Source organism: Eulemur rufifrons, chromosome 29 (genome assembly GCF_041146395.1).
Source record: "Eulemur rufifrons isolate Redbay chromosome 29, OSU_ERuf_1, whole genome shotgun sequence".
Classification (NCBI taxonomy): domain Eukaryota; kingdom Metazoa; phylum Chordata; class Mammalia; order Primates; family Lemuridae; genus Eulemur; species Eulemur rufifrons.
Genome location: NC_091011.1, coordinates 84,601,701 through 84,615,739, shown reverse-complemented (window position 1 = coordinate 84,615,739; position 14,039 = coordinate 84,601,701). Strand labels below are relative to the sequence as shown.

Genomic DNA, 14,039 nt, shown 5'->3' with positions numbered 1-14,039 from the left:
TCCCAGAGTGCTAGGATTACAGGCGTGAGCCACCGCGCCCGGCCGAGATCTGATTTTTCAAATGAAATCTTATGTGGTACCCTGATAGGTGAAATAGATGAAATCGCGATGGGAGGATGCATTGACCAATTGCCCTGCCCCTCAACTTCATTCTTTCAGGTGAAGATTTTATGCAAACCAGAAAAAACTCATTGGCTTGTCACCAGTGACAATTTATTGTAAGGAACGTGTTTTGCTGTTTATAGTTGTACATTTCATAATAATTAGCAAATTATAGTTATTTTGAGGCACAGAAAGGAAAGAAACCCACTGTGGATGCTATAATGCCGCTTGTGTGTGCTTGCCTAAGCCATTTGTCTTTTCCTGTTTTATGATGTTCTGTGAAAGGTCTGATGTCATTTTATCTTCTAATATAGTCATTACTTATGATGCCTTTTTTTATACTTCCTGGTAAATCCAGTGTTGTGTGGAAATACCAAAGATAGTTTCAACCTGTTGTAAGATTTTCAGATTCAGGGGTAATGGGTAGGGGAACTATGTAGTAACTAAAACCTCAGCTCTATGAATGCTACCGTTCTTCACCCAGCAGCATGTTGCCGCACGTGTGCCTAGCTGGCCTCTCTCTTTACTGAACTTTATAGCATTTTTTTAATCATATACAATCCTGGACATTTCTTCTGTTGCTTTTTCCGATTGTAGTTGTTGAACTTTTCACATATTTTCATTGTCCTACCATCTAGACTTCAAGCTCTGTGAGAGTAGAGGTTATGGCTTAAGTGTGTTTATGTTCCTTGCTTACTGTAGGTACTCGTTAAGGAGTTGCTTTGACTTTTAGCTTGGCAGCCTTAATACATACATTTTCTACTGATGTTTTATTGCTGTCATTGCTAAAAACTAGATTTGTCAACTGCTTAGTGTGTGGTGATTGATTTGTTATGGATTGTGTGCTAGGCTGCGAGCAAACTGGCAGAATTTTAACCATAATTTCTTTAATAAAAAAAGATTTTCTGAGTCAGGTAAACTAAAAATATACTGATAATTCTTACATGGTAGAATATGAGAGTGTGGTTTATGGCATCTTGAAAGTACTTTAAATTGTATATCTTTGAGTCCTACACTGCAAAATAAAACTACTACAAACAACCTGACCCTCTCTTGCCCTCAACTTGTTTAGAATTGAAAACAGTGTTTTGTTATACATATTATATATTATAAAGTAAAACTAGTTTTTTTAACATCAGAAAACATTCAAGTATATTAGCAATTCTTTAAAAATAAACACTCCTTCCCCAGTGTATTATACTATTACAAAATTAAATACTTTAAAAATAAAATTAGTATAATTTTTAACATAAAATATGTTCAGTAACTTGATTTTCATTGTACTTTGGTCGTTTCATAGTTTAAAGTACCTTCTCATATCTTGTCTTTGCAATGTTTCAGTGATGAGAAGGCTTCTTACGTAGACTGGCCCCATGGTACCTCTGTGAGCATGATGGTTACTACCCTGAGTTCCTAAGAGGACTGTTGTGCACAGGGCCAGTTCCTGGCAAGTAAGAAATCCTTTGCCTTGGCTTTTTGGAAGGTTTACTATCTATTCAATATTGACCACTAAAGGAGCATTTGTTGTTAGGCATTTAACAAGTAATAAATGTGTTCCAAATAGCTTTTCTTTTCCTTATTTTATTTTTATGAGAGAATAAGGCAGTGTCATTCCTACTTATGAAGGAGGAGTCCTGGGATACTAAGGAACTAAGTGTAATACATGCCTAAGATTGTATTGCTAGCCAGTTGTGGAGCTGTCTTATGCAACCCATCTGCAGTGTTTAGACCAATGTCTTCTCCTTTAGAGCTACTGACTTGTACATACTGAATGGTACTCCAGTGTGAAGGAAGTCCTGTAGAAGTAAAAGGAAATGAGCTTGCATCAGGTTGAGTCAGTGGTCAACGTGCTGGTACTATTTGAAAGGGAAATGTGTATTCAAGTGGGATTATTTAGAGCTCTAGAAACAAAGGGATCAACTTTGTATCAGTGGTTCTCAACTGGGAGCAGTTTTGCTTCCCTAAGAGACATTTACAATGTCTAAAGACAATTTTGCCTGTCACAACTGAGGGGGATTGGTGCTACTGGAATCTAGTGAGTAGAGGCCAGCGATGCTGCTAAACATCCCATAATGCATAGGATAGCATTCCACAACAAAGAACTATATGGTCCAAGCTGTCAATCATGCTGAGGTTGATAAACCCTGCAGTGCGGATTTCAAGGAGTGGAATTGCCAGAAGTCCTCAAAGCCAGGACAAATTTGGGTCAGAGGTAGAAGAGTGGGGAGGTAAAGGAGGTGACTTCAGATGCAGCTAAACTGAGATGAGCCATTTTTACGGGGCTGCTATTTAGCTGATTTATTTTGTCTCACCTTTTCTTTGTGCCAGCACTTGACATAGCAATAGTGGAAAAAATGATGAAATAAACTTTTCTTCTTCTCAGCTACATGGAATATGGTTCCGTTCCTAGAGTGAAAGATGTTACTCTGCTTCCCTATAACACTTGTAGCTTCACTATAAACCACACACTTAAGGCTCCCAAAATGTCCAGGCACATGACTGTTTGTGGGGGATCGGGGGTGTCAAATTCTTGAGTTATAAACTAGCTAATTTGTTTCCCAAGATATAATCATAGTACACCTACGAGGATCTCAGTTTCTCACTGTTTCTACATCATGTGCCATACAGGAATTTCTTTGACTCTTGCTTGATTTTATTAGTTTATAGTCAGAGGAACAAATGCCATTTTTTTTAAAAAATAGACTTTATTTTTTAAGAGTAGTTTTAGGTTCACAGCAAAATTGAATGGGAAGTACATAGTTTTCATATACCCTCCCCCTGCCCACCTTATTGTCTTTTGACTTTATTGTAACACTAATTTTCAAATAAACTTTATATAAATGCAAAATTAAGTGTTCCTCAATTTCATTTCTTACTAAATATAAAGCAAAAGTAAGGAACACATTGGTCTGAGTGAGTTATGGGATATGTTCTTGTTCCCTATTCAGTAGATGAGAGAGGCTCATCATCTGCATAAACTTTCTGAGTGACTGTGGCTACCTAGTTTAAGAGCATTTATCTTCCTTAAGATTTTTCCATTCCAGTTATATATCATCGCTTTATTCCAGGGAGATTTTACTTCCCTCCTAGGAAGTTTTCCTTGTTTAGAGTTCAGTTTTTGGCTAATTGAAAACTATTTTAAGTTATTCAGCTTGACAATTTGATGGTTTGAAAGGCTAGAATGTACCATAGCCACGAAACCTGCCTGTAGTTTTGAGAGTGTTCTGGGACTCTAATTTGTGATCTTGTGTGTGCCTCATGCAGTCAGGGAGCCAGGGGGATACTCTGATGATTGTATTCTTGATTAGAATTTTTTTTCCCAGCTGCAAAGTCCAGCTTATTCTTTTAGCTACAGTATGTCTCTGCTAATCGTAGCCAATAGACATACTTTAATGCCTCTGTGTTTCTCTTTTGCCTCCTAATCATGGGTCTTATAGGCCCCTGGGTCTTCCCTTAAATATTTGACCCATTAAAAAATCAATTAATAGTCTGTACAAAGTAGATCAAGAGAGAGAGCTTGGTATTCTTTTTTTAATTTTTTTTTTTTTTTTAATCTCAGTCTGGGTTCAGGTTCTCTACAAGTTCAGTAAACTTGAGCAAAGTATTCGTGAGTCTGTTACTTTATCTATTAAATGCAGATTATTCCTACTCCTCTGCCTACCTCACAGGAGGGTTGTGAGGATCACTTGAACTAATAATTGACTACGAGAGTGCCTTATCAACTCTACAACACAATGTGAATGTAAAGTAGTACACAAATATAAGAAGGGGGAGGTTTAGTAAATTGCATCAATTGTAAAATTAAAGTAGATTTGAAAAATTTATTTTCCCTTCTGTTGTCTTGTTTATATAGCATACCGTGCTTTTTCTTCATCTTAGTAAGTTCAGAGGTGACCTTTGTTGGATTTGGTTGTAGTTTTTGTTTTTTTATAAATAAGGCCAATGGAGTTAAATGTTTCACTTGCTGAAACATGATATTAATATAACTTGGCATAGATCAGTGACTGATACAAAATAAAATTATAAGAAGGAAATTCTGAATTCACCAAATAGCATAGACTATGCCTGATAGAACATCCTCCTCCTCCTCCTCAGTGTTGTTTGCTAATCAATTCTGTAGAACCAGAAATATTTTTCTATGCTTTTTTCCAAAAACTCCAGTTGGTAATTTGACCTTCATTCCTATTTTCAATAAAACAATTTTCTAAGTAGTTGTTAGACTTTACCCTTTCCCCACAACCAGTTAGTTATACTTTGGATTCTGGATGGTAGTAGATCAAATTAGCTTAGTCACAATTTATAAAAAGCCTTTTTACATTGACAGTGTCTTGTCATTTTTGACGCTATTCATTGATAGACCGAGAAAACTGCAGGACTCAGGTTCCAAATGATTGGTAGAACTGTTGGAGTAAAGTAGGCAGACTGTGTTGGAAATTCTTCCATCTAAGGGGTGTCTTAGCCCCTGCCTCTTTGGCCTTTGTGACTAACAGAAAAAAATTCTTTTCAAATTCAAAAGCCTGTTCATTACTGCCTTTCTCCTCTGAAATGCATTACCAGTTTTATAATCAGGAAGAACTTAATTATTTTTCTTTTTCTATTGGCTTATGTTTATTCTTCATAAAATGACTTTTCTTCCATTTAATGGGCTCAGAAATAAGCTCCTATATTGAACTTTGCAGACTTGCTTTTTTTATAGCGTAAAACAGCTCAGCTGGCTAAATGCCTCACTAACTGAAACTTCATAATGTAGCTGGAACTAAATTGTGCTCTGGAGCATTGAGTCTTTAAACTCGATTATTGATTTACAAGCACATAATGGTGAAGAGGCTATAGAGAGACAAGAAGCTCCCTCCCTGATCCTTGAGCAAGTTTTCCCTCACTTATTTCAGGGGCTCTGAGCTCACAAGCAAAATCCTAACCAAATTTAGCTTGCTTGGAAAACCCATTTCAAATGCTCAATAAAGAAAGAATAATTCTTCTCCCGCTTAACCACTAAAGAACAACATATGTTTCTAACGTCAGCTTTTTATTTTTTTTTTATCTTTCATTTTTTTGTTGGTAAATCTCCCAGACAACAGCAGTTCTGTAGAGAGTTTAAATATGAAGGAATGGCAGGACGGGCTAAGGGCACTTCTACCCAACATTAACATCAACTTTGGTGGACTGCCCAATTCTTCTTCCCCCTCCAACGCCAACCACAGTGCACCAACGTCCAACACTGCCACCACCGACAGCCTGAGTTGGGACAGCCCTGGCAGCTGGACAGACCCAGCCATCATCACAGGTAACTTTCTCACTCCCTTCAGCTCCACTGACTACCATCAGTTTGGTTTTTAGCACAGATTAAATAACAACAGAGGTCTCTTCAACATAGGTTTCTTTTCACAAAGCCACTCGTGTGGGGTGGCTCATTTTGCTCTCAGGGGTCACGCAGTCTTGGTTAACCTGTCGGCCTAGTTGTATAATATGGCATTTGGTGCCTAGGTTGCTGCGTTTGGTCTAAGTAGGTGTTAATAATGTCTGGCAATGTGTGTATTTTGTAGGCCTCAAAGTGCAAAGGATCTGACTTATCCTTCTTAAAAGGAACATACTCCACTTTCTTTTATAAAGCTCTCTATTATAAGGCTGTCTTGTTTACGAATCCCTGTTAGAGAAGGAAGGAGAAGCACAATTGGGAAATACCACCATACAATTCTCAGGAATCATTTTTTGCAGCTCTGCCTGTGTGACAGTGGGGGACTAAGTGTGTAGTTGAAGAGGAGGCATGGGTTTGTGTGACAATAAGTTTTGGTTATTGTGGGGGGAGGATAAAAGGAATGTAAGATTTGAAAGGTCTTATTTGGAAGGAGTTTAAAATTGTGATTTCTTCTGTGTTTCTTTTTGGATAAACTAATCGCTTTTGTTTTTTAAATTTGTTTGGCAACCTTCTTATTCTTTCTGCACAAACTCACCATTTTCCCTCCTGTTTTCTCTTCTCTCCTTAGGTATTCCAGCATCTTCAGGAAACAGTTTAGACTCTCTTCAAGATGACAATCCTCCACACTGGCTAAAATCCCTCCAGGCCCTCACAGAGATGGATGGCCCCAGTGCTGCTCCGTCCCAAACCCACCACAGCGCCCCCTTCAGCACACAGATCCCTCTGCACAGAGCCAGTTGGAATCCCTACCCCCCTCCTTCAAATCCTTCCAGCTTCCACTCCCCACCCCCAGGCTTTCAGACAGCCTTCAGACCCCCCAGCAAAACCCCCACAGATTTACTACAGAGTTCAACACTGGACCGCCATTAGGCAAAGAGGAGAAACCATTAGAAAATGCAGGATTTGTCCCACCCTGTTTTCTCCCTCTCGGCCCACCACCCACAGCTCCCTTCTCATCTCTTACGTTCTGAAGAATCCAGTTCCTGATCAATTTTTTTTCTCCCTACCCCCAGATGCAATGCGATCACAGGGTCATTACCATCTTTTTTTTAATTGTACAAGTTTCTTTTGATCCAGCATTTGAGTGACACTGTTGAATGTTTCTAACAATGCCTTTTTAAGGAGAGGAAAAAAAAAGAAATCAAAGGGCAGTCTCGATACTTAGAAAATTACTGTTTGTCTGTTGCGCATAATAATGACATAATCTGCTTAGCAGAAAATGACGATTAATCTCTAGGAAAGGTCAAATAAATGCATTATCAACTGCAGAAGTTTGAAAACCAGGTTCGTTTGAATGAGATTGCCAAATGCATGGGGGAAAGCAGTGGTCCTGGCATCCATCTTGTATTCAGCTTATCACTGTTGCAGGAAAAATGCTTTTAATTTAATTTTTAATTCTTTTGGAGAGTTGATGGCGAGGACTTGATTGTGTCATTAAGCAAAAGAATTTATTGGAAGTTGATGGAAAGACAAATTGATCTGTAGTAGTAACTGGCCTATTGCTAAAGAGTTTATAAGGAGGGGAGAGTGATTTTTTCTTTTTAAAGGAGAAAAAATTTTTGGCTTTAGATTTAAAGTAAATTCAAATGTTTTAAGGGAAAAAAAGTATTCACAGATTTAATACCTATACCTAATATAAGAGCTGAAATATAAGTGATTTCTTCAGTCTTTCTCCTTTGTCAGAATCTTGTTTTCTTTTACCTTAAATTCACCTGACTAGGGCACTCTGAGAGAGCACTGCTCTGGGGCCATTTGATCACCATCAGGAGCAAATCTCTGACCTCCTTGCCTGCAGCTTTTACTTAACCCTGTAGTTTCTGGACGTTTGTGCAGTATTGAAAAGACAGGAGAAAAGAAAACAGAAACCTGGTTATAACCTGATGCTAAAACTAAAAACAAGGAAATGTACCTCTTTCTTCAGAATTAAAACTAAAATCTTAAATAAAACAGAAAACTTGATGATGACACTTGACTTGTTTTTGTTTTTCCATTTTGTTGCATGTGAGTTTAGAACATTTTGTGACAAATAGCCTTCAATGTTTCCACTTGATTTTACATCTTCAACAATAGGGAGGATGGTTTTGATTTTAGAAGAAGCAATTAGAGGGGAAAACAACATTTTATCGTCAGTCACTGCCATCTTTGAAGATCGGCCCATCTTGTCCTCAAGAATTCCTCTTCCAATGGCTTTCAGTAGAATATGCCTCTTTTTGCTATTGTTTTAGGCAGGCCAAACCTTCCCCACTGAGAAGCCTCATGTGCCAGGAATGGATGGGGTTGTTGACATGCTGAGATGTTGGTTGTCTTGGGGACACCTGGCAGGAGCAGCAGCCAATATGCCACACAAGTAGCACCACCTTGTACAGGGTGCCGTGGTGGGAAAGAGATTGGGAAACACTGATGTAGATGGCCCACAGATGCATCCTTTATAACCAGTCATATTAGGGAGTATGTGATGATGGAGAGATAAACACACCACTGACCAAAAGAGGGTAGAGGATAGAAATCACCTGTTTATGTCTTTCCTTGGATGGCATTCAGAGGTCCAAAGCTGGAGTTGGCATATTTTTGGCTATGTCCATTAAGGGATTCTTTGTAGGCTGAATTAAGTAGATCTCAATTGTATATTCTGTGCTTTCATATTGATTTTCTCATCCTTAACCTTTTACTTTGTACTTCAATTTGTTTTAAAAACAATTTTTAACAGACTTTTTGAGAAACTTAAACAGGATATTCTCAAATAAATGTCACCACAAATAGATGTTGACCAGGTGTATAGTAAATTGTTTTGTAAAACTAACCAAAATGTTACGTTGATAAGAAAGGAGAGGACTAGAAAATACAGGCTCTCTTTTTGCCTTAACTTTGCTTTGGTCTCCTGAACCTTGACATTGCACTTCAGGGTGATGGAACAGCACACAAGTAATATTCAAGTAGCAATAAATTGTAATCAAGGCTTTTTTTTCTGGGCATGGTGGCGCATGCCTGTAGTCCCAGCGACTCGGGAGGCTGAGGCAGGAGGATTGCTTAAGCCAGGAGATAGAGGTTGCTGTGAGCTAGATGATGCCATGGCACTCTAGCCAGGGCAAAAGAGCGAGACTCTGTCTCCAAAAAAAAAAAAAAAAAGGCTTTTTTTTTTTTTTTTTAGGGGGGTCAGGCTGGGGAATTCCTTAGATGGGTATGTCAATAAAAAATGGTGCTTTTTCTGTAAAAGAAGGGAAATTCTACCTTGCAGGACTATTCTGTAATTGTGTGTATGCTTAATGAAGCATACATACAAAAGACTTTATAAAAAAATTATTAAAGAATAAATATAATAATGACCTGTGTGTCTACCACCAAGGTTAAAAATAGAACCTGCACTATTTTAAAAGCCCTCTATTTGCTGCTGTCCAGTTATATTTAATTTTCTTTCCTCATCATCCACAACTAGCCATTATCTTGATTTCTGTGTTACTCTTTTTCTTTAGAGTTTTGCCAGCTGGGTATGTATCCCTGAATAATATATTGTTTAGTTTTAAAAAGCTGAGTAATAAAATCAAAGCCTAGCTGTGTAAGAAAAGGGCAATATTGTCACAAAGGCTTTTAGGAGAAGATAAACAGTCTCTGGTTCATAGTTTGTCTTTAGCTCCTCGGATAATTCACAGAAGCCCCTTCTGGGAAAGACAGTGGGCAAGGTCATGAGCGAGCACTGGAAAACAGGACTTAGCAGTTCAGGTAGGTCTGTGGCCGTGTGAGCCCAGTCCTGGATGTCTGGCAGAAATACGGTCTGAAGGAGCAGTCTACCCTCTGTTCCCTGTGTCAGAGCACACCATGGCCTCCCCCTAGTCCTCTGTAGTAGATCAAAGCACACTTGGGGTGAGGGGTGGGGTTTAAAATGAGTGTCAGCTGATTATTTACCAGGGCATGGAGGAGGAAAGGACAGAAACTTCATTAGGCTTGGTCAAAATCAGATAAGTACAAACAAGAGCCTGGATCAGACTGACTTAGTTGGTCTGTTGGTGTAATGCCAGTGGGAATTTCGGTTTGGTCAGCTTTCAATACGTCTGTCTTAGGTCACAATACTCAGATCTGGTATGCAGAGGTCATTCTAGTATTTCCCTTATCTCTTCTCTCCCTTTTCTTGGATCTTCTTTTTGCTATATTCCTATATCCCATACCCTAGTCTTGTTTTTAATCTCATTTTTCCAGTAATTTTTGGAGGAAAGGTATATGGAAGAGACACATTTTAGTAATTTGCATGTTTAAAAATAATACTTTGTCTCAGTTGATTAGTGGATACATGATTCTAAGTTGTAGGTATTTTTTTTCTTCAGAATTTTGAAGGCATTACTCCATTATCTTCTTGCTTTCAGCATTACTGTTGAAAAGTGCAAAGCCACTCTTATCCTTTATATGTAATCTACTTTTTCCCCTCTCCGGAGAAAAGCAAGTTTGTCTTCTGTGTTTTGAAATTTCACAGCAATGTTCCGTGGTGTGGGTCTATTTTAAAAATTCATTTGTGCTCGACACAGTGGACATACGTAGTAGACTTTTTAAATCTGGCAACTCATGTCCTTCAGTTCTGGGAAATTTTCTTGACTTATTGTGATGGATTCCTTGCACTTACTTTCTCTGTCTCCCTTTCTAAAAGTCCTAGTATTCAAATATTGGACTTTATGGACTTTTTTCCTGCTTTTCTTACCTTTTCTCCAATTTTTCATCTCTAATTTTTTGCTCTTTCTGAGAAGTTTTCTCTCAACTTTATTTATAGTTCTTGTGTTGTCTCTGTTTCTCCAAGTTGATTTTATCTGCTTATTTGCTTAATTATTTATTTAATTAAATAAACTTAATTATTTGCTTAATTTCTATCTTCCATATTAGAGACTTCTTAGATGCTTGGTAATCCTTGGTTATCTGCTCATGAGTAAGACTGAAAAATTGATTGAGAGTTTTGAAAACATGAGTAGGGCTTACCCACTTTGAACTCCCCTACTGGAAAATCTGGGTGATCTCTCCACGGGAGAACCCCTTTTGCCAGTGTCTTTAGGCTTTATCTCTTCCATAGAGAAGAGTGTTACAATGGCTGGCCTAGAGGGCAAGGGTCTGACTGCCAGGATTTCAGAACTGTGATGGTGGTCTCTGTGTGCTTTATACTATGTGTATTACTTAATCCCACTGTTTTCACTGCTTTCCACTCCAGAGATTGTCTCCAAATATCTGTCCATTTGTGAGAAGCATAGTTGCACTATGCTGTGGAGTTGGGGGATGAATCTAGGGAGCTAACTTCTTAAGACAGCTTTCCTAGTAATCTTTATTTTAGCCCACCCCACACACTGTATGTCTGGTTTTAGGGGCAGCTGGTACTGTCAGTTTCAGCTGACAGTATTGTATTGGGTCTCAGCTTTCCCCACTGTTAGCTTGAGGTTGGACTTTCTCAAATCAGCTAAGTCAGTCCACTCAACCATCTACTTTCTAACATTTTGTTGCTGTTGTTTCCTCTCGTTCTTCCTGGGTTTTTTTTTCTCCCCTACTCTAATTTTAGTGGACTTTTAGGAAGAAATAAAATTAGATATGTCGGTTGGATCTGCCATCTTAGCCCAGATGATTTTGTAAACTCAGACACAGTTTATCTGCCAATAAGGTGGAGGGAACACTATCATTTGCTGTTGGCCAGCAAGCACTAGCTACCATATTGTGTATCCCTTGGTTTGAATGGCACCTGCCATGTTTTGTTTACCTTGAAGTGGTTTGTCATCTTTTCCAGTAAACCTCTTTATTTACAGTCAATAGTTTATTTTCCAAGAGGTAATCTCACTTACAGGATTATTTTAATTGTTAAGTTTTAAGTAGAATGTTAAAGGCAAATCTCATGGCAGTTTTGGGGGGAGTTGCAAGTCAGGTGGATGTGGGTTATTTTCTAGGCTTAGCTGAATTAGAACAATTCTAGAAATTGCAGAGGAGGAAAAATTAGCCTACCCTTAACTGTATATGAATTGTATTTTGAGAATAGGTTATAATAAATGTCCACAATGTATTTCCACAGGGATTATGCTATTATAACCCACTGTGCACCTGAATTCAGTTAACACTCTCCAATAAGTTTTGCCTAGACTTGAAGGCATGGTGTATATTGCACATGGTTTTTGTTTGTTTGTTTGTTTGTTCATCTGTTTATTTGAAACTGGGTCTCACTCTGTCACCCAGGCTAGGGTACAGTGGCATCATCATAACTCACTGCAGCCTTGATCTCCCGGGCTAAAGCGATATTCCCACCTCAGCCACTCAAGTAGCTAGGACTACGGGTATATTGCACCATGCCCAGGTAATTTAAAATTTTTTTGGTAGAGATAGGGACTCACTATGTTGCCCAGGCTGGCCTTGAACTCCTGGCCTTAAGCAGTCCTCCTTCCTCAGACACCCAAAGTGCTGGGATTACGTGACTGAAGTTTTGGCCCATATCCCTGAGGCCACATCAGAATAATGAGGGGAAGTGGTCTGAGGAGAAAGAACGAGAAGTTTATTAACTTGCTGGCAAATGAGGACATTGGTAGTTTGAGATGGGAGTCTGCCAACCTCCTCATGTGCTGGCAAATTAATAAACTTCTCATTCTTTCTCCTCAGACCACTTGCCCTCATTATTCTGATGCGGCCTCAGGGATAAGTGCCGAACTTTCGGTAACAGAATTTGGGTTCCTGGGTGGGCCCTTCAGCACCCCGGTGGAATGACACCCCATAACTGCTGGAAGAGGCAGGGAGCAGTCCCAGGTCAAAGTGGTGGGTCTTCTCAGGTAGGAACATCTTTTTCCTGAGGTGAGAGAGCAAGGGATGGCCCCGGCCTGTTTTAGCTCCAGGGAGCTCCTATCTCTGTCCCCTGGAGGTAAATGCAGCTTCCCGCAACCTGAACTGAGTTGAGGAGAAGGAAATGGATTTGGAAATGTCTGGACAGCCTCTGGCATTTGTTTGGTGAGTTCCCCAGCGTGCACGCCGAGACTCTGATTCCACCCATATGAGGGGTTTTCAGAGCTTCCTGTTGGTTTCATTTGTTTTGAGGCACCTTTTGGGGGTGGAAGTCATGAGGTTGAGTGGAACTAGGGAAGCTGGTATGGATGTGGAGCTCATTTGTGGTTCCCAGGGAACTAGGGGGGCTGGGAGATGTTAGTTCTCATTGGAGAATTTGGTTCTCGTTTGGATGGTTCTCATTTGGTTGGCCGTGGCATTTTGTGTTGAGAATTCTCTGTATTGTTTGTTTGTCATTTGTGAGTTTTGTAGCAACATAAGGAAGCAAAGTCCCTTGGGAAAAAATGTTGGCTGAATGGTTAACTTACAGTAAAGACAATGGTGTTATTGTAATCCAGTGTACATGCTGGAGTGTGAGAAGTGGTTGTTAAATGAAAATTCCCTTTAAGTGATAGACCTTGGCATTTTAGATTGTTTGTGTTGGGAATTCCCTAAGTTGTTTGTATTTGATCGTTTGTGAGTTTTTGTCTAACGAGTTTTTGTACCTGTGTCTAAGGATTATTGTGATTTCCTCATACTTGTCTGGAGTGTGAGGAAAAGTGGTGGTTAATGGCCCATGGTTTAATCTGAGCTGTTTGTTCTTTTAAAATTCAGAGCTCAAATAGTTGGTCTGCCACCATAAAGTTAAAATGTTGAGTCTCAAGCTCTCTGCTTCAGATAAACTCATTGTTTATGGTATATAAAATGATCTGTGTTTGTATGATTTTTGATAAATGAGGTCCTCCTGCCCCCCCACCAGAACCCTCACCCCCAGGGTGAGGCGTCCGGCAGGGCCACAGCCTGGGGGTGGACCCAGCAAGAAGGAGGACCAGTGCACGCAGCCTGCCACCAAGCAGTGCACAGCAAGGGGGGAGGAATGCCTGCTGCTGCCGTCTTGGCACCATTGGAGGGGCCAGGGAGGGTGACACATGAACTAACTCTTTAGTCCCACGCCCAGTAAATTATGACTCGCGGGTTCAGAATGGTCTCTCCCGGCAGCAAACTCAATTTGGGCCAGCGGGAACCCATAGTTGGGGTGGGCAATTTGCAGCAATATCAGATAGGGGGGCTTGAATGTGCAAGAACAGCCGAAGGGTCCTTTGAGACAGTCAAAAGGAATGGGCGAAAAAGCCGCCCCACACTGACTTTTTGTAAAGAAGAAGGACCTTGAAAGGAACATTGCCCCAAACTGCAAAAGACTCTGGGTGGCAGGAAAAGAAGCCTCCAGGAGAGCAAATAGGTTTTTTTTTTTTAAATCCAGGACTCAGACGGTGAAGGAGGGGGCCCAGAGCCCCCTGCCTCCAAATATCCCCACAGGAGCCCTGGGCAAAATTGACAGTGGGGATTCAGTTGCCACTAGCTGCACAGACAGAAGCGATCTGGGGGGCCCCTTCCCTGGGGCCATCACCCCGATCTCTGGTGCCAGCCACACCTGGTGATCTGTGAGTCAGGCAGGGGGCAGCGGGGGCAGGGCCAGGTGGCAGTGGGGCAGCCATAGGCAAGTGGCAGCTGAGAAACTCGTCACAGCGGGCCCAGGAGGTGG

The 14,039-nt window shown here is 40.2% G+C and overlaps 1 protein-coding gene across 10 annotated transcripts in view; it reads left to right on the top strand.

The window, feature by feature from the left end:
* Positions 1–7,485, top strand: part of CNOT4 (CCR4-NOT transcription complex subunit 4) — a 123,472-nt gene extending 115,987 nt beyond the window's left edge. For 6 of the 10 annotated variants that reach the window (XM_069462505.1, XM_069462503.1, XM_069462504.1 and 3 more), the window contains 2 exons: positions 5,174–5,386; positions 6,087–7,485. In XM_069462505.1, coding sequence (XP_069318606.1) covers positions 5,174–5,386; positions 6,087–6,388 — 515 coding nt within the window. In that variant the 3' untranslated portion in view covers positions 6,389–7,485. The remainder of the gene's footprint in view (positions 1–5,173; positions 5,387–6,086) is intronic. The other 4 variants (XM_069462509.1, XM_069462507.1, XM_069462506.1 and 1 more) reach the window with 1 other exon arrangement.
* The last annotated feature ends 6,554 nt before the right edge of the window (positions 7,486–14,039 follow it).